This window comes from Gopherus evgoodei, chromosome 17 (genome assembly GCF_007399415.2).
Source record: "Gopherus evgoodei ecotype Sinaloan lineage chromosome 17, rGopEvg1_v1.p, whole genome shotgun sequence".
Lineage (NCBI taxonomy): Eukaryota > Metazoa > Chordata > Testudines > Testudinidae > Gopherus > Gopherus evgoodei.
In genome coordinates this window covers 2,609,547-2,634,472 of record NC_044338.1, presented here as the reverse complement: position 1 = coordinate 2,634,472, position 24,926 = coordinate 2,609,547, and the positions used below count along the sequence as shown (strand labels likewise).

The following is a 24,926-nucleotide window of genomic DNA, read 5'->3' as shown; positions in this document are numbered from 1 at the left end:
TTCTTCTGGCCATGTTAGGGAGGATGGTTAGGGAAGATGGATTGATTGGAAATGCTACAAGAACTATTTCCCTTGGCCAAAAAGCTGTGCAGCCAAAGGAAAGAATTGGGTGTCTAGAGAAACAGTGGAGTGTGACTAGAGTATTGGTTATGCTAAAGCAAAGCCCAACAAGTCTCATCTCTGGGATGTGAATGGACAGATGCTGCCACCTGATGTTAAAAGACAGAGACAAAAGCAACTCCTCCTCAAAAATGATAAATGTAATGACTCTGCTGCTGAGACCTGCCAGGAGCTCCCAGATGGGTAAGATTAGGAAGCACTCTAGTTTTTAATGTTAGATTATATATAAACTGGCACTGTTTTTCATAAGCACCATTACATGCCTGGAAGAAATCCAAGGCACTATGATCTGTGGTGATAGAATTATTATAAAATATTTAACATCCCAAAGTCTTAAGTTAAAAGAACATTAAACTTGCAAAGTGAAGCACTTAGAAGTTTTTAAAAATGCTTGAATCAATGATGCCCACGCAACCTTAATTTGACCCTCTCATGTGTGTGCATTATTTAATTATACGATCACATAATTTTTTTTAAAGGACCCCTGCCTCTTTCAGTGTATGGAATGGATGGTGCACAGGCAACCTTAATTAAGACATTTCCTGACTGTTTAGTTTTGCCTTTGCAGCCTTAACGTTCTTCTGTTGTAATTTTCTGGATGCAATATATAATCTGTAAGCAACACAACTGGTGAAATACTATCAGTTATTTAATAATTAATTGGGAATGTCCTTGTTGGGTGTAAAATTTAAAACTCAAACTGGACAGAATTCTGACCAAGTAGTATGGAGTCTTGGCTTTCTGCAGATACAGCAAATCTGCTGTTCATGTGGAAACTCCAAAAAAATGATTTTGGTTCTAAATTGGTGCCTTCAATTTTATTCTGATTGATTGCCTTTCAGGTATATCGATCTCAGAAAACTTACAAAATCATTTCCTTTTGTCAGCTTTATTTACTTGACACATGGTAACCTGTGGAACTTACTGCCACAAGAATGTCAGAGGCTAACGTGATCTGTCTTAACAGGAAGCTTGTGGGTAATGAGAATATCTGCAGTCTTATATTAATTAAGATTTAAAGTCTGATGTTTGGAATAGGGTGTGTCAGAGTACAAGCCAACTTCTAGCTAATGGAAGGAGAAGAAATTTCTCTTATGGGCAGACTATTCTATAATTAGGTTTCTTCGACCTTCCTTGGAAGCATCTGCCACCAGCTGTTGTTGAAGATTGGATACCAGACTAGAGAAAACACTAGTCTGATCTGTTAGGATGATTTAGACTTCCATAGTAAAGTCTCAACCAACAGAAATGTGGTTATCTTATCAATTTTTATGCTGGGGCTAATAACAGTTTCTGTTTTCAGAACACAAGTGCAGGATGCTTGTCCATGTCTCTATCCAGAATTGCTTTGAGCTGCTAGAAAATAAGGAACCTTGTTTCAGTCTTGCATTGATTTCAGATACTCCTTAAAAACACAGCTACTGGAAGCTTTTAAATAGTCAAGTCTGAGCCTGATCTTCTGAAAAAGTCCATTTAGTTTTAAATAGCTTATCTTCCACCCCCTGCCCTCGCATACCTGTCTTCTCCCCCCCCACCAAAAAAAAAAGTGTCCGAAAACAAACATTAATGAGCCACCATTGAAAGTGGGGACAGTGTGAGAACATCTACTCTTATTCTGCTCCTCCTGGCTTTGCAGTAGCTTTGACCACACTGCCAGCAAGTGCATTCCAATACTTTGGTCTCTGCAAACGAGAATCAACAGCCAAGCTCAATCTCAATTCTGAGCAGCAGAGTGCGGGAGGGGAGGAGAAGGAATTAGCTGGGGAAGTTACAAGTTGGAGGATGTTACAAGTAATAGGAGGGTACATGATGTAATAGAACACTCTTAAGTGTCTGCATTCAGGAGCCAGTTTTCATGTATTTGTCCTGTAAATAATGTCCTGCTTTTGTGAGGAGTCAGACTGACGGTGAACTACGGATGAGGAGTCCATGATTGCAGTGCTGCTGTCAGGAGTTTCACATCACACTCTTTACATGCAGGAGCCCAAATCAAGGCTGTGTCAAACAGCATTGCAGAAACAGGGGCGCCATACTTCTCTTGCGCTCTGTGTGTAAGAATACCCATCCTGAGGGTACTGCTGCCATATAAACCCCGTGCTAGCTCCTGTTGGGCTTCATGAAGACTTAGTCCTTGCCCCAAAGAGCTTAGACCAGACCTGCACAACATACGGTCCGCAGAGGCTCACTGTGCGGCCTGCAGCGGGATTCAAAAGGCTCTGGGCTGCTCGCAGTGGCGGGGAGCTCAGACCTCTTTAAATCTCAGCTGCGGCTGGGATTCAAAAGGCTCTGGGCTGTCCCAGTGGTGGGGAGCCCAGAGCCATTTAAATCTCAGCAGCCGGGATTCATAGGGCTCTGGGGTGCCCGCAGCCGCAGAGAGCCCAGAGCTCTTTAAATCTCAGCCGCCATGGCCAGCTTTAGGCCAATTCATCCAATTCCCCTGAATCAGCCTGCCCCTAAGAGGGCCACATGCCCAAACCCCAGTACGGTGTACTGGCAAAAGCCAGTGCACTGTAGCAGGGTGGCCCAGCTTCCCCAGGGGGCAATTAAAAAGGCCTGTGGCTCCCAGGCCCTTTAAATTGCCACCAGAGCACCACTGCTGGAGCCCTGGGGTAGGGCTGTGGGGCTCTGGGGGCTATTTAAGAAGTCTGGGGTTCCCGTCGCTTCTACCGCCCTGGCCCTTTAAATAGCCACCGGAGCCCCACCACTTCCCCAGGGTTCCCGTGGCTATTTAAAGGGCTGGGGCAGTAGAAGAAGGGTAGCCCCGGGCCCTTTAAATACCCCCAGAGCCCTGGGGTAGCGGGGGGCTCTGGGGGCTATTTAAAGGGCTGGGGCTCCAGTTGCCTCTGCCGCCCCGGTCCTTAAATAGCCGCTGAAGCCACACTGCTTCCCCAGGGCTCCCTCGGCTATTTAAAGGGCTGAGGAGGTAGAAGCAGGGGAGCCTGGGGGGGTGTCTCCAGATGCCTTTGCTGCCCTGGTCCTTTAAATAGCCCCCAGAGCCCCACCACTTCCCCAGGGCTCCTGCAGCTATTTACAGGGCTGGGGCAGTGGAAGCAGGGGAGCCCCAGGCCCTTTAAATAGCTCCTGAGCTACGGGCTGCTACTGCTACCCTGGTGGGGGAGGCAGGAGGGGGCACTCACCATACAGGATGGGCTGTACCCCCTGTACCTGCACCAGTTGCCCGCAGCCAACCCGTGCCGCACCTCCTGCCCTGCCTGCACTAGTTCCTGTCTGCAGCCAGCCCTGCACCCGCTGCCCACAGCCAGCCCGTCTCCAGCCAGCCCCTCACCCCCTGCCTTGCCTTCAGCCCTGCACCCCCTTCCCTGTCTCCAGCCAACCCCTGCCACACACCCCTGCCTGAAGCCAGCCAGTCCTGCACTCCTTTGTCTCCAGCCCTGCCAACCCATGCCGCACCCCCCTGTGACCCTGCCTGAAGCCAGCCAACCCATCCCACACGCCGTCTCCAGCCTGCCCCACACCCCTTGCCCAGCCTGCAGCAAGACCCTAGCTCCAGCCACCTCCCCCTCACCTCCAGCCAGTCCCATGTGCACTGGTGCCCTGTAGTTCCCAGGGAAGTAACCCTGCACACCTGCTTCAATCAGGTGGGCAGGGAGCAGCTGGGACCCACACATGCATCCTAGCACACTCTCAGGGAGTGGCGAAGCTCATTTCTAGTTCAGACAGATCTTTTAAAAAAAGAACTTTAGGTAGGGTTAACATACATCTGTACTTTCCCGGACATGTCAGTTTTTTTGGATCTTAAATCGCCATCCAGGAGGAAAATACGGACGTATGGTAACCCTACTGGTACAAAAAATACATACTGTGGCAGAACTTTTTATAGGGAACTGGTTGCTAAGAAATTAAAGGCTTTTTTTTTTTTTTAACATGTGTTGTTGTTTTTTTTTCAGTCATCCCTGCCGGGGCCCGGCCAAAAATGTTCGAATTGGGCCCCGCACTTCCTAAAGCCAGCCCTGCCAGCTGTGGATGGGATTCAAGGGCTCTGGACTGCCCACAGCCGTGGGGAGCCCAGAGCCTTTTAACTGTCAGCCGTGGCCGGGATTCAAAGGGCTCTGAGCTGCCTGCAGAGATTCTCGGCCGTGGCTGAGATTTAAAGGGCTCAGGGCTCCCCGCCGCCACGGGCAGCCCAGAGCCCTTTGAATCCCAGCGGCGGCTCCAGTGGATGCGCTGGGGCTGGGATTTAAAGGGCTTGGGCTCCCTTCAGCAGCAGGAGCTCTGGGCCCTTTAAATCCCTGCCCCAGCCCCACAAAGCTCCGGGTTCCCGCAGCCGCCGGAGCCCCGGACCCTTTAATTTGACCCCGAGGGCTCCCAGCCAGCTCTTCAGCTGCGAGCCCTTGGTTGATTTAAAATCAAGTATCACCTCCCCACCCCCAACCGTCCTTTTTGACCCACAGCTGTTTTGGTGGGGTGGCACTGGGAAAGGAAGGTTTGTTTCTGCAGGGCTGGGCGGTGCTGGGGCGGAGTGTTTCCGCTGGGCTGGGGGGGAGGGGTGTTTCCGCGAGGCCAGGGGATTTCGGCCCTCAGCTGTTTTCTTTGGAGTAATGTGGCCCTCGCAGCTTTATGAGTTGTGCAGGCCTGGCTTAGACTCTGAAAAGATAAACTAGTGCAGGGTGGGGGAAACGGGCACCAGCACACAAGCAGGGCACGACCCCCATGCACTTGCTCTTAGTTCCATGGGGAAGTGGGTTTTTATATGCTAGACTGGCTTTATTTATATGAGGGTGTTAGTGGGGTTATAATGGAGCAGAAGAAGGGATTGAGTTAGTCCTAAAGGCTTGGTGTGTAGGATTGTGATTTGGGAAAGGTACCACCCAAGAAAAATCCTCCCTGATTATAAACAAATGTTCAGAGGCTACAGGGAATGGTGCACCTGGAATACACTAACAATTAAGCATAGCAGTACAAAGACTGGCGAGGGTGGGGTGATAACCTAGTCGGAAAGACTAATACTTCAGCCTGGAATAAGAATAGCTATGTGAATGGGCTGCCTTCAGTAGAGGAGAGTCTGTTGTTTGGAGGAAGACGCTTTATTTGGTAACATCAAAAGATGCAAATACCATTACCTCTTGATCTGGTCTAATGCAGGTGGGGACCTGGAAGCACCAATTTCAACAAACAAGCACTCAAAGAACCTTTGTCCTGGGAAGTGCTGATCTGGAGAAATAATCCTTACCCAGGCGATGATACACAAGGTGACACTCTAGAGGTGTAATCAGGCCAAACCTCAAAATCACCAAAGGGTGTAACTAGCAGTGACCACTGACAACCGTGGGTAACACAGCTCTGGGATGGGGAGGGGGTGCTGTGGAGAAGGGAGAAGGAACCAGTGAGTCTAAAATATCAGGGTTTTGTTCTTTTGGCTTAACTCATGTAACTACAAGGACTTAACCTTGCTAGGTAGGCTTTCAACGAGACCTTAAATGCAGTGTAATTTTACATTGTTCTTCTTTGCTAGGGGGATCAGATGTCCTGATTTTTATAGGGACAATCCCGATTTTAGGGTCCTTCTTTTATATAGGCTCCTATTACCTCCCACCCCCGTCCTGATTTTTCACATTTGCCGTCGAGTCACCTGCTGTTTGCTTTCCCACTAGGACTCAGACTGGTATTGGGCGAGGAATTGCAGGTTGTCCTCTGAAACAAGGATAAACTTTTGTTCTTCAGAGAGACGCACATGGGATCAAAAGTACTTGGTCTCAAGAGCTCATTTAAAGTGTGGGCCAGAAAGCTGCATGCTTCCATGATGCTGCCAAGGGTGGGGTAGGGACACAGGGAAGGGATGTTCCCTGCATTGGAAGGGGAGTTGCTTGTTAGCGACTTGCTAATTGAAGTTTGGGCTGATTAAGTCAAACTGAGATCTGCTGTAGATAATGTGTTCGTTTTAAAGTTTATCGAATAGCACACTGATTCCATGCACGTTTTCATTTTAATTTAAGAGGCATTCTTAATGTTTTAGGGAAAAATTACCCTGAGAACTGAAATCCTACCCTCTGCAGCTGAAGCAAATACTTTTGTGAAACTTGGCTGGTCTTTCAGTTAAATGGTGACATTAAGTGGTGTTTTCTGCCCCCAGATGCTCTGCTTGTGTGTATGCGCTCTAGCTCAAAAATTGACTTGCTCTTCAAAACTGCACGCTAACTGTGGACTTAGGCTTTGGTGAGGACTCTGGGCAGTTAGCACTGAGTGTTTCAGAAATCAAGTGGTGTTCACGGTCTGCACACTGCTTCTCACTAAACCCAAATGCCGCACTACAATGTATGCTAGTGTACCTCTATCCAGAATTCCACAGCCGCATCTCGGCACTCTGCTGCAGCAACCTGTCTGTAAAAAGAGTATGGGAGTGTTTATCTGACTGATACGGAAGTGTTGAAACTTGCTTAGCGCTTATAAAGTTCTCTGTGCTGATATGGTCCCTTTCTTCTAAAGATCTCAGCAGTCTGAAAGCAGAGTGTGGCCTTGACTTGGATAAGCTGTATTGGAGGAAAAGTACCAAATGCATTATCTTCCCTTTTGCTGCTTTTAATATTAGACTCAAGTACTAGAGTAGACACTGAGAAACTGGGTGTTTAGTGCTCGCTGTTGTCTTTGTGGATGTCTGATCTGTGATTCTCCTTACCTACACTGAAACGATTCCCCTAGGATTATTCCTCTCACTAAGATGCATACTTTAGAAAATAGAAATGGAACTCTCAGTGGTGTTGCCTTAATGAGCAAAATGTAAACCTCATGCTGCCAGACCACAGCCATCTGCTACTCAGGCTGCCTTCTCCACCTTGAAGGGAGTGGGCCAGAAGGGGTCTGCGCTGGAGTCATCTGTGTGAATTTAGATTTGGAATGCAGTCTCCAGTGGGCTGTGTCATTTTAACCAGGTTTATCTAAAGAATTGATTTCCTTAAACATTGCTTTCAATATACCTCTTGACTTACAAACAGAAAATGCTTCCATTAGAAAAACTGCAGAGTGAGCTAGAGCGGAGTTGATGAGTGGCTTGGCTTAGACTGTCTTAGTCCTCCACCCCGGCGCCACCGGCGCGAGTACACACCTCAAGGTGCTAATAGGAGAAGACGACTCCAAAGTTTGTAATTTGTTCAGCTCAGCAAACATGAATTCCCTACAAAAACTATTTCCAGCACGTCTTGCTCTTCGCAAGGGGACTGACTACAGTAGATTAGCTGCAGCTTTTCTATTCCTGGCTGTGCTATTAGCTATCTGGATAACCTTGGGAAAGTCACTTCCCTGTTCTGTGCCTCAATTTACCTGTCTGTAAAATGGGGATAATGCTACTGGTGTCCTTTGTTAAGCATTTTGAAATCTGCATTGTGACACTGAGTATTATCACTGTTTCATGCAATTGATAGATTTAATCCAGGACTAGTCTTGCAAAATGTTTGCAGAGCTTTTGCAGAACTATTCAGTGTTGTTCATGTATTAGAGACCCTGATCATGCTTGTCTCATCAAGTGACTAGATCAGATAGTTAAGTACATTTCACTTTACAGGTATTTCTGTGGCGTTCATCACCCTAATATCCCGCTCTCATTATTTACAAAACTGTGAATAAGAACCGGAAGTGTGTTTCCTGACACCTGAGATAACCAAATTTAGAAATGGAATCTGTCCTAATGAGATAATATAGGAGGAAACACAGTGTTGTATAGCACCTATTTCTTAATCAGTGTGCATCATGACATCTTACTAATTACTGAATTAAATCCCCCTAACTGTAATATAGCTGCTGTATATACAGATAAGGACCACTGCCAGGGTGAGTCATGTGCCTTTGATTCACAATGAAGGCTTTCAGTTGAACGAGTTTCCTTCTTGCCCTGTCTTTCCCTCCATCCTGCGCTGCAAACGGAGGTTTGCTCATGAGCACTGTGCTGTTGAAACAGTTTGGGGTTTTGTGAGGGAAAAACTTGTCACCTTTGTGGGCTTTGTTGTTAATACAGATACAATTTGTAAACATCTGGGATGGATAGGCCTAATCACAGGACTTGTCCACCCTGAGTGGTAGAAGGACCACTCCAGAAGTTGTCAGGTGGTTCTCTAAACAATTGGGCTTTGCCCATTTGTATTCTTCCGTATCTTTACCTTCAAGCTTTTTCCAGATAGTCATCGGTTTGTGTGTCTAATTCACTTAGACCCAGCTTCATCCCCTGCTGATCTCTGTAAGCTCTATGGGCTCTAAGGCACAAAGTAGTGCAACAAGTCCACTAACCTTTCACCTGAGCTACAGCTCAGATCCTGCTGTCCTTCTGCACAGCTGAGTGTGATGAATACTTGGGGCAATTTAAAAATTAATGTTAAGTTCCAATGTCGTGTTGTCAGAGAGGTGCATTGCTCCTCTTCCTTCACTACTTTGATCTCAAGTCCAGCATTGAGAACAAGCATGCTCCTAGTGGGGACTGAATGCAGTTCAGTCAGTACGCTTTCTGAAATGTCAGTGCGGAGAAAAACTTGGCATTCTCTTACAAACATGGAGAAGACAAACATGCTGCCTCTGTAACCTCCCCTGCCACGCTGATGCTTAATTGATGCATGAGGTGCTGCTGCTAGACACCAAAGCTAATCGTCTAGGCCACGGGGGTGGTTTTGATTTTAACTCGTGTCTTCTCATAAATGACACAGGAAACAGATGTGTGACAGTAGAGTAGCAATAGTTCCATGTTCATGCTAGAGGTGACTGAGCAGGCAGTACAGTAACTCATCCGGCTCTGCAGAGGAATGCAGTTTTGTAAAGCAGAAGCTTCTGAATTTTACATAATTCCATATTATGTGGAAAGAAAAATGAGTCTCGGTCCTACACTGCCTTATCTATCACACTGATGTTAACAGACCTGGGCAGAACTTCATGCACACAATAACATCCTATTGTTCCGAGGTGCCCCCAGAGACTCTTCCCGTGGTCTGCACAGCTCAACCACTCTCTCTCACTCACTCACTCTCAACGTACAGGGTGTCTGCACAGACACTTTTTGTTCTTACGCTAGGCAAAACCCGTTCACATCTGCCCACCACTGCAGGCGCCCGCAGCCACTCACCACAGCTCCCCTACTTGTAGCAGGTCTGAGTGAGTCCTGCAGGCACAGCAGAGGGGACATGAGCTGCAGGAGGCTGGGCAGGCCTTGGGGATCCCTCCTGCGGAAGAGCCCTAGCACAGGAGCTGTTTTAATTGCCAAACCCACCCATGGAATTCCTTAGAAGTGTAGAAAAGGGTAGGGAGCTTCCAGCGGGATCCTGGTGCACTAAGCACCATATACACCTGTAGTAAGACTGTCTGTGCCCCATACTGCTTGCAGTCAGCATCTGATGAGCTTTGGGGACGTAACAGTGCAATGGATGTTTGCTCGGATACGCAGCACTCTGGCACACCAGGAGCCGCGGCGTGGGTGGAAAATATTTTAACATCAGTTTACACCCCCGCCTCAAGCTGACCACTCGCGCTGACAAGAATCCACAGCTCCGCAAGAAACTTTTTTTTCCCACCTCCAAGGTGTCAAACTCTGTATCTGCACCAAATGCCTCTAAATCATTGTTAATCGTTCCAATTTATCCTTCCTTCTGATGGCAGCAACACTAACAGTTTGACTGCTGACACATGCATTATGACACCTTGCTCGTGCAAGGACACCACCAACGGGACTGCTGGCTCCATGTAGTAACAACGTCTGCAGGATTGGAGCCTCAGGATGGTTATGACTGCAGGGAGGCCAGAGTAAAGGCTTTTTGTTCTAGTGTGGTGATATCCTCAAAATCCAGATTTAGGATTGAACATGGTGCTTGGAGATTTTGTAACTTTGTGTTCATGTTTTGCTTGCAGAATAGAAGATAAGGTCGGACTCTTTCCTGTGAATTGGTTTGAGAGAGGAGAACTTTAGTGTTATGTGCATGCAACTGGAACTCTGGCATTCCCTGACTTTGGAATGCCTAACCAGGCTCCCTCACGATTATTTTAACATAGGCTTTGCATGGTATATTCATAATCAGCTCTGGCTCTAATGGAAGCCAATCGTGTGTGTGTGTGTGTGTTTGTGTGTGTGTGTGTGTGTGTGTATGTGTGTGTGTCGTTGTTGTTCTGCTCATTTTGATTTATTTCTGATAAATACTGAGATCACATCAGCAGTCTGTTTGGCCTTTTGGCCTGAGCCACTATTGTTTACTGCCCCCTAAAGCCCTATTACCCCAGGCACTGTGATAATCCTGTTACCAGCTATTGAGTGCTAAACTAAACACAGACCCCTGCAAAATGTAACCCTTGCCTTGGAGAGGGGGGGCTATTTACAGCAATGCTTACACTTACACACTTCATTCCAGCATTTTAGTAATTTAGAACAGTACCACTCACTGCTTGGACTCCGTGCATTTTAAATTCTTCACATATCTGAGAATCACCACCTAGAGTGAAAAACATTACCTTGTCGCTCATGTATATTTGAACAGCCCTCTGTGTCTTGCAATTTTGAAAGATACCAACATTAGTGTTAATCAAAATTCAGATGCTTTTCTTTCACCCCACTCCTTGCTTATGCCTCGTGCACAATACATCCGCGGCTCTCTTGCTGACTTTTCAGTTTCTGCTAATATTTAGCTTGGAGCCCTGACATGCTGAGGAAACGCTTTGGCAAAGAAATATGTGGCTGTTTCTCTAACCCTGAAGGAAGTAGGATAGCAAAAATAGCATATTTCAATTCCTACAGGCCATTTGAATAGTGCATACTGTCCTGACTTGTAGCATGATGTTGAGAGAGATTTGACCATGGGGCTGATGTTTCAATCTTTACAACACAACTTTTCATAGAAATAACAGAGAAATCTGTTTGTAGTGCAGATCTCAGTGCAATCTTAACTTGAGAGTTGCTGCTGACACCTTACACTATCCTCTGAATGAAACGTCCGTGGTGAAGCATCTCTTACTTTGTTGGTCTCAGCATATGGGATGCAATATCTGATTTTAATCCAGGGTTAATTCCTGTAGAAATCCGTATGTTAAGTGTGATTGATTAATCACTACATTTGTTTTTCCATTCTATGAAGGGACTGCATTTGTAATGTTTGCTGAACATATTAAGATATTTCTAGCAGCTGTTGAGGCAACATTTTAGTAAATTAAATGGATTATCTCGAGCCTTTCTCAAGCACTGTGCAGTTATTCATTAGCATGGGGACAGAAGCGCTGGTTTGTTTTCCATATGTGGACAGTGGTATGTACTAACTCAAGATGGGGCCCTCTCACCAGGCTCCTGAGGGGCTGACGGGATCATGCTTCCCTAGTGCCACATACCTTTTGCGATAAGACAGACTGACTCCAGTCTAGCAAAATGCTCCTCTTGCAGGAGGACAGCTAGCTAGTGTTGCATCTTCTTAAATTAAAATGTCTTTGGAAAACTGTTAAACTCTAATATACAAATGCTCCTGGGTGGGCAATGACACACTTGAGTTAATGCAGATTCCAGCAAAGACTTGCAGTGACAGATCCTATTAGATTTTCTTTTTATTCATACTCCAGGTTTTTAACTATATCCCTTCCAGGTGAACTTGGCTTGTACGTATCTGCAGTACTACATGCAGTACTACATACTGTAGGTTCTAAATAACTCAAGAGCTTGCCTCTTCTGATGCAGTTTTATTTGACCTTTTAACATTTTCTTGCATTAAAAGAAATGGGAAGTCTGTCTTCCTTTGACAGAAGAGTTGGGGAGGGGAAAGTCAGTGGGTGAAGCAAGATGCTCAGAGGTGACTGTACCTTTTCTCTGGATCTTCACTCAGCTGCTAGCAGGATCTTAACACATTGATTTTTTTTAGAAGTGTTTATGGATGAAAAGTAACTTGTCCACTTTCTGTTTTCGCATCCTGAAACAGTTAAGTACCAGTAATGACCCAAGCCCCTTGCTCTAGTCTAGGAAGAGGAAAATAAAGATTTTTATATAATCTCTCTTCTCTGTCCACAATTTAATTTGTCCAGCATCATTGTTTTCAAGAATAAACTCATCTCAGCTGCAATGACCGGTCAGTTATGTGCCTTGTGTCTCTGCGGTCTACACTCATAATTGATGTTGTGTAGTAAGCAGACATACTATGCCTGGTTTCTGTATACTACTTGTCTGTCAGGGAGCAGTTCCCATAGCAAAATTTTTTCTGGTTCCTGAAGTGATTCTCAAATTGCTTTGTCCCTCTGTCAAACTGCTGGCTCTCTGAAGAGTTAAAGATAAGATAGGTCTGACCTGACAAAAGGCTGGGTGATTCTCTTCTCTCTGCCCAATGCATAGAACTAATTGGGTTGTGGTGGATAATCAGCTGAATATGACCTCCCAGGGGGATGCTGTAGCCAAAAGGGTAATATGATCCTTGGATGCATAAACGGGAATCACGAGTAGCAGTAGAGAAGTTATTTTACCTCTGTAATTGGTACAGATCTGACCGCTGCTGGATCCCTATGTCCAGTTCCAGTGGCTACAGTTCAAGAAGGATGTTAATAAATTGGAGAGGGTTCAGAGAAGAGTCCTAAGAATGATGAAAGGATTTGAAAACATGCCTTACAGCAGGGGTTCTCAAACTGGGAGTCGGGACCCCTTAGGGGGTCACAAGCCCATTACATGAGAGGTTGCAAGCTGTCAATCTCCACCCCAAATCCCGCTTACCTCCAGCATTTATAATGGTGTTAAATATATTAAAAGGTGTGTTTTTAATTTATTAGCAAGCCTGTGAGTGTGATCCCCCTGTGTGAAAGGGGTTGCCAGTTTAAAAAAAAAAAAGTTTGAGACCTACTGCCTTATAGTGATAGACTCTGAGAGCTCAATGTGTTTAGTTCAGAAGATTAAGGGTGACCTGATTAGCCTATAAGAACATACATAGGGAACATAATGCTAACGGGTTCTTCAGTCTACCAGAGAGAGGTCTTACAGTGGCTGGAACCTGAAGCTAGACAAATTCAGACTGGAAAAAAGGTAAACTTCATAACAGTGAGGGGAGTTAATCATTGGAACAGTTTATCGTGGGTCCTGGTGGATTCTCCATCACGGACAGTTTTTTTTAAAGCAAGAGTGGCTGTGTCTGCTCTAGGGGTTATTGTGGGGAAACTCCACTGCCTGTTATGCAAGAGGTCAGACTAGATGATCACAATGCTCCCAGCTGACCTTGGAACCTGTGAATTAAGATGGCCACCTCTCTGACTCCCTGTGGGGTGGGGGCTTGCTTACTTCACAGCATGTTTCTCATCTAATCTAAAGTAATCCCTGAATTCCTGGGTGGCTCCTCAGGGCCTTGTCTCCAGGGGCTAGGGAGCAAAACATGAAGATTAAAGGGAGTTAAAATGCTCTTGATCTTTTATTTTACTTTGTGTATGGAGAAATACTTTTCCTTCATGCGCTCTCCCCTGCTGGAGGAGGTGACGGATGTTCACCCTTTACTAAGAACTAGGATGAGGCTACTGCTAGCTCTTGGAAGAGTCCTATGAAGTTGGTACTTCTACCATGCTGAGTGCGAAAGGTTGCTGTGCTCCTCAGCATTGGCAGTCTTCAGAGGGGGAACACAGCTCAGTCGCCTCCGTTTCACAATAGGAACTCGTGTAAAATCCTGATCTGTAGCCACTGAGCATAAACCGAACAGGAATACGAATTGTGGGCTGACTCCTCGTGGGACAGACTCAGATGATTAGTCTTCTATCATTGCCCCAAGCAACCCCATTAAGGCAGCCTTCTGCTAATGCCCATCCCTGCAGCACAAAGCGAGCTCTGCTCTTCCTCAAAGCACTCGCCTTAAGGGGGCTGCTTGATCGACCTGAGGCTGACATGCACTGTAGCATGGAAGAGGATTCAAGAGTGGCAGATTAACTGCGTGGTAAGTAACCGAATGGGAAGTGTAGCAGCCGGGTTGGGTTGGTGAGTTGTAAAGTCCTGCCTCGTTACTGGTCTCTTGCTAGACGCAGAAGCTATGTCTATATTACAGCCTATGTCTATCCTACACCACCTCCTCTGTCGCTTGGTGGTGTGAATAAACCACCCCCCAACAGACAAGTTACACTGCCATGAGCATTTGTGTGCACAGTGCCTGGCCGGCGGGAGAGCTGCTCTCTTCTTTTATGCCGGCAGGAGAGCTTTCTCCCATCGGCACAGAACATCTTCCCCAGATGCGCTGCACTGGCACAGCTGTGCTGCTGTATATGTAGAACCACTTTTGTACATGAGGTAAAGTCTAAACTCCTCAGTAGTCTTTTAAAACTGTTTTTCTTTAGCAGATTATAACACATGTCATAGGAGTAGCCAAACTTACTTTTCTAAGCATCTTGTCTGATGATTTATCCTCAAAGCATCTTGGAACAGGTTTCCTGGTGCCCATCATTCTGGCGTAGATGTGAAATTTTACTTGTTGGTTAATGTTGATACTGCACTAAGGGGGTCAGTCTGTGAAACCTAGCAGAATGAGACGGTTGGATATTGCTTTTAACATCCCTGCATTCTGCTCTTCAAATGCTTCACTTTCTTGCTAGTGCACATTAATCACGTGGTGAAACAAGTGAGACAGAAAATAATAAAACTTGCCAAAATTATTTGGAAAGGGGATATGTTGGTTTAAGGAAGTTAATAAAGCTTGACTAATATATGCTACATTCATGTGGGGTGTTATGCAAATAACCAACTCTACACCTTAGCTAATGCAACCAGATGGGCTATCCCCTCTCTAGGTGCTTGTGTTTCTGTCTTCCCCTACAGCAGCGTGGTGATGGAACACATTTCCTGCCTAGGTTTGTAAGTCTCTGCTGGAGGGAAAAAAATAGCCTGCTGCTATGGCATTAATAATGCACTTCTATTAAGTTTATCAGTTGGCTGCTATAGGAGCAATTTCATTAAGTCAGCTAGTGTGCAACAGCTTTCTCTAAAATTCCCAATAGGGGACTTAATTCTACAGTCAGTGATAGCAGTCTAATGGGACTATAATTCCCCTCCAATCACTGGTGTTAGGCTGCTGTCAAACTTGTCTAAGGGAAGGGAGAATTACCGGTCCTGCTTGACAGTAGGGCATCCAGCTGCAGTGGTTAGAGGTGGCAGGGCCCTAGCACCACCTGCTGCAGCTGTGAACGCTGCCCAGCCTGGGTGCGCCCCTGGCACTGACTTGGCATGCTCCTGGGTGTAAGCACTGGCTGTGGGAGCAGGTTTAAGCTCCTGGTCTGGCCTCTGTTATGCCAAGCCCGGGCAGATAATGGCCTACTCTCCCCTTTGACCTCAATGTCTGCAACCAGCATCTTCCCCCCCTGCCCCCGTAGCTCAGGCCTGGGCTCCATCTCCCCCGCAGCCTGCCTGACACCAACCAGCACCAGCTGCCCCAGGGGCAGGTGCAGGCAGAACAGCTGCAGGGGGTGCTGGGTGTCCCCCCCCCGGAGCCAGGCAGGGGCTTTACTAACGTGCCGGGCGGGCTCCCTGCTCCCACCAGCCAAGCGGGGATTCACTTTCTCCGGGCAGGGTCCCCCCCCGGGAGGGGCTGGGCGCAGGGCTGCAGCCCGGGGCGGGTGTCTCAGCCCCCCGGGGAGCCACGTGGGGGCCGGCCGCGCCTGCGCACTGCGCCCGGGGGCGGGGAGCCGGCCCACAGCTGGGCGGCGCGTGGCGCGGGCTGCCGGGGCAGAGGAGCGAGCGAGCGCGGGGGCTGCGGGCTCTGCCGCGTCCGCTGGCTGCCCCCGCGGCGCCCCCCATGACCCGCAGCCGGCTCGCGGCCGGCCCGGGCCACGCCTGCAGCTACCGCTGCCCCAGGATGATCCCGTACTTCTCGGACAACGCGGTGATCTCCCAGAACGCCATCAACCAGCTGTGAGTGCCGGGGAGCCGGCCCGGGGGGGAGCCGGGCTCCGGGAGTAATGCATGGGGGGGGAGCCGGGCTCCAGCCGGGGGAGGGAAGGAGCCGGGCTCCGGGAGTAATGCATGGGGGGAGCTGGGCCTGGGGGGTAATGCATGGGGGGAGCCGGGCTCCGGCCGGGGGAGGGAAGGAACCGGGCTCCGGGAGTAATGCATGGGGGGAGCCGGGCTCCGGCCGGGGGAGGGAAGGAGCCGGGCCTGGGGGGTAATGCATGGGGGGAGCCGGGCCCCGGGAGTAATGCATGGGGGGAGCCGGGCCCCAGCCGGAGGAGGGAAGGAGCCGGGCTCCGGGAGTAATGCATGGGGGGAGCCGGGCCCCAGCCGGAGGAGGGAAGGAGCCGGGCCTGGGGGGTAATGCATGGGGGGAGCCGGGCTCCGGGAGTAATGCATGGGGGGAGCTGGGCCTGGGGGGTAATGCATGGGGGAGAGCCGGGCCCGAGCTCCGGAGGAGAGAAGGAGCCGGGCCCGAGGGGGATCCATGTCCCGGGAGTAATACAGGAGGGGAGCCGGGCCCCAGCCGGGGGAGGGAAGGAGCCGGGCCTGGGAGGTAATGCATGGGGGGGAGCCGGGCCCGAGCTCCGGGGAAGGGAAGGACCCGGACCCGACCTGGGGGGGATCCATACCCCGGGGGTAATGCGCGGTGGGGAGCCAGACCCCAGCCCTGGGCAGGGAAGGAGCCAGACCCGGGGGGGTAATGCATGGTGAAAAGCCAGGCCCCAGCTCCGGAGGAGGGAAGGAGCCGGGCCCGGGGGGGATCCATGCCCTGGGGGTAATGCACGGTGGGGAGCCAGGCCCCAGCTCCGGAGGAGGGAAGGAGCCGGGCCCGGGGGGGATCCATGCCCTGAGGGTAATGCACGGTGGGGAGCCAGGCCCCAGCTCCGGAGGAGGGAAGGAGCTATGCTCCTGCCGGCGGAGTTTTGCACCGTGGAACTGATCCGAGCGTGGGCTGCCTGCAAAGCTCAGCTGCCGGGGAAAGTTTGTCCCGCTCCCACGGCAGCAGTTTTAACCCTTCGAGAGAGGCGGCCCAGTGGCTGGCCCGGGAACAGCAGCCGGGGGGGATTTTCGCTTGTTTGTTCCGCTGGCTCTTCAACGTGCTGCTAAATCCAAGCCAGCCCCAGCAGGCAGGAGACCCGGCTCGAGGGGAGAGATTCCTGCAGGGGGAAGGGAAAATCTACCCCTCGTTAGCTGAATTTCTTCATCGGGCTCAGCCTGTGTCACTTCCCGGCTGGAGGAGACTCTGTGTTCTCGCAGTATCTGCCCTTCCAGGAACTGCGCTGATGAAACACGTGCCCAGGAGCGCAGAGATGGGTTTAATCATGTGGTGCTGGGAAGGTGCTTGGTCAGAAATGTTGTTTGTCTTTGGAAGAGCAGGACAGCTGCCGGGGGGGGGGGGGAGGGGAGAATTCTTCAGTTGCCTTTTGCATGGGGTCTTGGGCAGTTTGCAAGGAAATACTGACACCATTTTGTCTTAAGGGCTTTTTTCTTTTAAGGATCTTTTCTGGTTGTTAATTCAGACTGCCCCTTTAATGTCGGGCCAGTAATCCAGGCAACGGGGAGTCTACACCATGGCCAAGCTTTTCACAAGTGACTTTGAATAGCTGTGTTTTTGGTGCCCAACTTGAGATTACCTCAAGTGCCTGGATTTTTCAGGGTGGGTGTTCAGCCTTTTCTGAAAATCGGATTCTTTATAACATGAACACCCACAATCACTAGTCACTGGTGAAAATCTTTGCCTATATCAGCAGAGGCTTTAGAAAGGAGTTGTCCTCATAAAGTCTGAGACTGAAACGCCCATAGTCCTTCGGGCTTGGGTATCAGATATCGAGGGAATGCTATGAAAATAGCCACGGAGGATCTTGTCAGCAAATTAGCCTTTTCATTTCTGCCTTGTTCCATGCTTTACTAGACTGCAACAATTTACTAGCCTCCGATTTCAGTTTTCTATAAACTTTCTTCTCCCCAGGCTCTGAGAAGAGTGTGTTCTCTTGTAAATTGTGGGCTGAGGAGCGGGAGGAGGGATTGCTTTCTTCTATTGCCAGGCTTTAGCTGCTATTCTGTTTTCTGCAAGGATGCCCTGGAAACGTGAAACTTTGGGATAAACTCTTAGTTGCATGCGGATAGGACAGACTCTTACTTGATTAATGCTAGGAGTCCATCAGCATACATGAGGTTAAGGCAAAGCATTGTGACACCCTGTGGTTTTGGTAAATGTTTGGTTGTCGTCCTCCTGTTTCTGTTCCAAATCTTCTTCCATCTGTAGTCAGTATCCTGTCTCCTTTCTGTTCAGGATAATGGACAATTGATGCTACAAAAAGTGGAGTGGCACTCTCCAAAACTCTGCTTTCTGATGGCTAGCAAGTTGTGTGTTAAGCAGTAGTTGATGAGGGGGATCCTGCACTGTCAACCCTTGCACCTGCTGTCCTCCTCTCTCAGATCCCCTCCACTCTTTTTCAAATGCACAAGCTGGAGTCTAGCGTGCATACTGCCCTAAGCAGCAAGACTTGTCCGTTGCAGCAGTAAATGGTGCTATGGTTTGAGTGGTGGGTGGATAGGGATTACAAGTCACTACCAGTCTTGGCCAGCTTCAAACTGAAAGGCTCCACGTCCTATTGCTAAGCTTCTTGAATAACCAGTCCCTCCAGCGGTGCACACTGATTTAAATACACCTACAAATAAGCATATTCATTTCTAAATAATTGTGGCTTTGGGGGAGTTTGGTAGTAGGGGAGGATCAAGTCTCAAGGTAAACACTGGTAGATCATCATACCTGGTGTTTCTTCCAACAAATCAGCTTCTGTTTTATCTTCTGACGAGACCAAGACAAGCTTGAGAATAGTTAGATAAAATGCTAGCATGCCGCCAGCTGCTGCAGTGTGCTGCTGTGAAGAGCTTCCCCCAGAAATCTGGACACTTTAGCTTGATGCAGATTCTCTCAGATTTGTCATAGAAGTTGGTTACTGGCCACTGTTGCATCTTCCTTGTGTTTAAGACTAAACAATTGGCGCTACGTATTTGTTAGCCTCATCTGTTTAATGAGGTCCCTCTAAGCCTTCCATCCTTGACCTGACATGTTTGTAATTATTCTGTTTAATTGATCACTTTGCCTGTAAACATCACAGCTTTCCCATTTGTGCCTGTGAATGTGGGGATCTGACGGTGTACCCAAGGTCTCTGTAAATAGAAATCAAAATGTGTCTGCTTTGGGGGATCTGAGGCAGCAAATGGGTTGGGTTTTTTGTTGTTGTTTTTGTTTTTCTGTATCAGGATAATTGCTAGTATTTGCCGAAACATTTACTTTATGATGTCTTGTTTATGTTAGGTAGCTCGGTAACAATTTCAGTGGTTATAGATGTTTGATTTATATACCTTACTCAAATATTTAACCTGCAATCTGAGACTCTTTATGAAGAGAGATGAGCACAAATGATACCGTGGAGAAAGAGAACTCAACTTTTCCATCTCTGAGGGTCTGATAGCCCAAGGGTGCTGTGTCCAGGAGCAGCTGCAATTGCAATTTACTTGGAAGGACCAAACTCTTTCCTTTCCTGGAGCTGGTGATAACTCAGTTATCAGAGGAGCTTGCACTGTCCTCAGCCTTCTGTAAATTGAGATTAAGGGGTATTAAAGAACCTGTAGATTAACACACTTCTCTGGAATGGGGTTCTAAACTGGGGACAGTGGTGTGCTTTTTGTGATTGGAGAGCGGGGAGTTTTTCAGCTGATTGTTCTTAAATTAGTATGTTTTGCTTTGCAAATCAGGAATTCAGTTAGAGATCACAGATCCTTGTACAGTTACCTGCTGTCACGGAGTCCCCGGGCGATGCTCTGGAACTGCTCCCCACCAAGCCAGGCAGGACTTTGGGGAGCCTCCTCTCCCTTGGAGCAGACTTGTTCAGGGCAAGAAGCTCACACGTCTTCACCTCCTAGGTCTCTCCTTGGAGCATTCAGCATCCTCTGCCCCTCCGTGCGCTTCCCACAGCGAGCCCGCCTCAGTGGGGTCCTGGGGAAGCCACCGGGTCCTGCACCCCCACTTCGCAGTCAGACATGACTCTTAGCCAGCCAGTAAAACAGAGGTTTATTCGATGACAGGAACAGGGTCTAAAACAGAGCTTGTAGGTACAGAGAACCGGACCCCTCGGCCGGGTCCATTCTGGGGGTCAGTGAGCCAGACCCCCACGTCTGCCCTCAGCCAGCTCCAGACTAACAACCCCTTCCAGCCCCTCCTCTCTGCTCAGCCCCTTTCCCGGGCCAGGAGGTCACCTGATCCCTTTGTCTCCAACACCTTCAGCTGGCACCTTTGCAGAGGAGGGGCCCAGGCCATCAGTTGCTAGGAGACAGAGTGCCAGGCATTTAGGTGCACTGGCCCTTTGCTCTGCCAGATACTTAAGAACTGCCATGGGGACACTGAGGCACCAACACAGTATTCAGAGCAAACATTAAGAACATTCCCAGTTCGTCACACCTGCAAAATCAGACGTCAAGGTTTGCTGCACCGGAATATTGTTCTCTGTGTGGAATGGTAAAGACAGCATGCGGATTGCTAATGCCAGTAACCTTTACATGGGTGTATTCGTAAGTAGATGCAGTTAGCTAATTGGCTGTGACTTTCAGGCATCAGCAAAAAAATGATTCCCATGTTCACACTTTGAGTTGGTGGTTTAGTCAGCTGGACTGGATCTTGAAAATATCTCATTCACAAGATTAAAATCAACATTGAAGAGAATCTATCAAAATACCGCCATTAAAATTGTATCTTGATTTAGGGCCAGCTGCTGCTCCTGTTGAACTCAGTGGGAACAACGTTTAGTTATTAGCTTTTTCCTGTATAAGACCTAAAATTTCAAGCAGAGATCACAGCAACTATTGGAAAGATCAGGGTAGATGAGGCAGACCTGTAAATTCTCAAGAATTTGTACCAGAAGACACCTACAGTAATTTCCACTCTACTTGCCGTCTGCCCTCACTCTTTAGGATTATTCACCAGGTTTTGATATCTTATTCCATGTATTAGTCCTTGAAATGTGTGTTACTCAGCCCTGAGAAGGGAGCAAACTGTCCTAAATTTTACTACCAGGTCTCTTTCTCTGCCTTCTGTATTTTAAAGAGGAAGTCTGGTCCAGTGGTTAGGGCGTTCCCTGCTCCACCACAGACTTCCTGTGACCTTTGGCAAGTCACTTGGGGACAGATTTTCAAAGGTATTTAGGTGCCTATAGATGCATCTATAACTCCCCTTGGCACTTGGGTGCTTTTGAAAATCCCATTAGGAGTCTGGCTGTACCTTTGAAAATCTGTCCCTTTGTCTTTGTGCCTGAGTTCTCCATCTGCAAAATGGGCTTAAGAGCACTCTGCCACCTCAGAGGGTCTGTGACAAAGATTGAACCTTACCTAGATACTATGGTAAGGGGGGACACAAGTACTAGCTAGAGCGCTAATAAAAACATTTTACCAAAATGGAAATATTTATACATATGTTGTATTTGCTATTCTGTAAACTGAGAAAGATATTTAATGATTCTTTTATTTAACGATGGCCTGTTCCCAGTTATGGGAACTAAACTCTCTGTGTTGAAGAGACTGTATTTCAGACTGAAAGGAGGAATGTAGAACTACCAGTTTCTCCAAATATGTTTTATGTGAGTCTTGGAATCCTTTACAGCGGTGGTTCTCAACCTATTTACCACTGTGGGCTGTGTATGCAGCTCTGTGATATGTGGGCCGCATCCAATGTAATATGTGCACTACCTGTATGGCCCTGAGGATGTCACATGGGCCGCAGCTATGCGCTGATTGGGCTGCAGGTTGAGAACCTTGTTTTAAAGGAAGAAAGCAACTGAAAACTCTCAGTAGAATTCCTTTCAGCAAAGGGTTAAAACTGGTCAGGAAATGTCTTTGCTGAATTGGAAAATACAGGATAGTGCTACCACTTAAAAGTTACCAGCTTCCTTCAGAGTTTGTGTAACATACAAGGGATGTTACAAGCTGTTAATAGGGCGTTTTATTTTGTACACAATGTAATTAATATTCCTTTTATTGACTCATTTCTCCTACCCATGCCCCACTTTAGACCTTATCCTGTGTTCATTCTCCCTCCCCCCCCACCTTCAGATGAAGCCTGATCATGCCCTTTATCTTGAAATCTAACTTGGTAGGTTTAAAGTTTGATCTTCATTGTAATTCCTTGTGTCAGGCATGTGTACAGCCAGGAAATATGTGGATGCCACATTTACAGTATCCTGGAGACTCTTCTGTATCTCCGCAAAAGTGGAACTCTAGTGAAGAGCTTTAGTTTAATTGCTTTTCTACCTTTGTAAATATTTTACCATTATAGTGAGAATTGCTGACACTTGGGATTTAAAGAGGGAGCTGGAGACAAATAGAGATTCAAGGAAAGGGGAGTTCCACAGTGTAGCCCGAATTGCTACTCTCAGCTGCAGTTGATTTGAATTCCTGCTGTGAACTAAGGGTCATTTGTAGTTTTGGATGCTTGAAACCCCAAAATAGACTGGTTAGATCTTTTCCTACCTGAAAAGCTCAGTAGAGACTTTTGATCAGCATTGAATATCAATATTACTTTCCTGGCATGCAAGCTATATATCCATGGATGCTTGGGCAACAGTATAATAAATACTCTGCTCCATCCTTCATGGAAAGAAGTTGTGAACTAAGCGTCGGTTCCATGCTGCTCTCTACCCAGCATCTTAGAATGATCAGCCTGTTTCTGAGTGACATTTCTTCTCTTTTTTCCTCCCTTTTTCACTCACCCTAATGTGTCAATAGTGCATGGGAAAGGCCTGTCACTCCCCAGTGTTTCTCCCCCTTATACTTTTTTCTGATTACCTCCGTGTGTTTGCACAGGTGTGTTTTAGCGCACAGCAGAGAACTCTGTTGATCATTAACCCAGGCGGAGGATGCGTTATCCATTTCTAGCCTTCCTGCTTGGACTTCCTGTCTCTTTTCCTGGAGGTGGATTGTATTTAAGTTTCACTGATGCTCAGCTAGATGAACCACTGATCTAACCCAGTGTGGCCGTTCTGATGTTGAGAGGCAGAAGAGGTGCCTGAAATAGGATCAAGACTTGAGCAAGAAATCAGTGATCCCAGGGTAACTAATTTTCAAGCAATAAATAGTTAACTTTGAATATTTAGCTGTCCAGCTGGACTCACATTGGAAGGTCTGTGAACCATGCCAGTTGCTTCTGAGATGCTGAGGTCTGTTGGGACTGCTGTGTAAATGTTCCCTTCCAAGGAAAAGTTGGCTTTCTCATAGAAGTTATCATTCCAGTCCCACTTCTCTAGAAACAAGAGCCGACAGTAGAGAATGGCCCTTTGGGGACAGCTAATATTAAGGCTGCCTGGTTCTGTCCTGGCACAACACCTCTTTGGGCCTTTATTATAGAACCTCAGGCTAACACAGTATTTTCTGGAAGGGATTTAAACAACTTCAGACTAATTTTGCTGAAATGCTGATTATCTGGCTGATCTGATCAGGGGCAGTTAGTTCAGAATCCTGTGTCCTAGCCTACGGTAGTTATGAAAGAGTTATTGTCCCTCCATGCTGACCTGACCAAATGCATGTGAATCATATTCACCTGAATTGATTTAAAACTAGTTCAGCAGGCCATTTTCCCACCTTACCAGATGTGCTAGGCATTGAACAAAGTCAGAAATTCAGAGTTGTCTGACATTCCGTCTTCAACCAGATTCTTATGTAAAGTCAGCCTGCTATTCAAAGAACCCTCTTTGCACACAGATGTGTTAAGTCAACCCAGCACCCTTAACTTTGAACTTCCTTGCTTTTGTTGCCTTATTGTCATAACATGGCGTAATTTGTTTGCTTAAAGGCAGCTTTGCCCTGTGTGTGTGTATATACACAGGTACTGTAGCTTTCTTTCAACAATTACAGCTAACTGGGAGTAGTTGATATTGGAATCTAATAAAAACACTGTTACATCATGTAGGATTAAAAAAACATTATATGAGGGAGAGAGACTTTCATGTCATAAGCCAGTCACTAAGCAAAACGTACTCTCGGGGCAGTTTATTCATTGTGCTTTTACCTTTGGAGTATCTGGTGCTGGCAGCGCTGGGATGAGCTAGGAGATGGAACTGGCTGAACACTGATCCGCTCAGGTATAGCAATGCCTCTGTTCCAAAGTGGAGGTTTTATGTAGGAATAAAGAGCATAGGAAAGGCGTGACCAAGTACATAAAACAGTTGACTTGGTCAGGGAGTGATTGTTGGGAAGTATGTCCTATTTTGTTTGTTATTTTACTTTAGTCAAACACATTACTGGGCTGAATAAACAGGTTATTAACATGAAATTCTGTCCTCCTTATCAAGGAGATCAGACTGGGTGATCTAATGATCCCATCTGACCTTAAAATCTCTGAGTTTGTCTTGCACCGGAGAGGTTCTTTCGAACGGGAAGCAGTGAAGGGGCCCAGTCTCTAAGACCCCAGCACAGGATCTGCATGCTGGTGATTTGGAAGTTTTTGAATTCAAGAAATGAACGTTGCAGCACTTAGCAGAGCGTGTGTGTGTGTCTGTATCTCCACGTGAAATATGGAGGACTAACCGAGTTGGCACAGTGGTAAAAGCGCATTTCTAGGAAATTCAGTAGCATTCTCTGAAGTAGGGCACTTGTGTCAACTGGCCATCTTGACATAAGAAAGTAATTGGTTTCATTCTGGACTGACTGCATTCTCCTACTTCCTGCCTAGGCTGAAAGTTGCACTGTACTTAGCTGATCCCCATCACCAGAGTATCTGAACACATGTGGCACATAATGGTTATCAACAAGTTAAGATTTGGGTTTTCTCTTTAAACCCCTCTAGTTGCCTAGTAGGCTAAACCCACAAAGCATTTATTGTTTCTCTAAGCAAATGTTTGTGTCCTGTTGAGTAGTCAGTGTTGAAAACCGTGCATTTCCATGTGTATTTTGTAATGAT

General features: G+C 47.4%; 1 protein-coding gene across 4 annotated transcripts in view; it reads left to right on the top strand.

Annotated features, from left to right (window-relative positions):
• Positions 1 to 24,926, top strand: part of SSH2 (slingshot protein phosphatase 2) — a 151,113-nt gene that overhangs the window by 66,357 nt on the left and 59,830 nt on the right. Inside the window, exon 2 of one of the 4 annotated variants that reach the window (XM_030537063.1) lies at positions 5,224 to 5,330. The exons of 2 other annotated variants lie outside the window; for them this stretch is intronic. Coding sequence is in view for 1 of the 2 variants with exons in the window: in XM_030537061.1 (XP_030392921.1) it covers positions 15,819 to 15,934 (116 nt within the window). In the remaining variant the exon portion in view is untranslated. Of the gene's footprint in view, positions 1 to 5,223; positions 5,331 to 15,790; positions 15,935 to 24,926 lie in introns of those variants that run through there. One more of the 4 variants, XM_030537061.1, reaches the window with a different exon arrangement.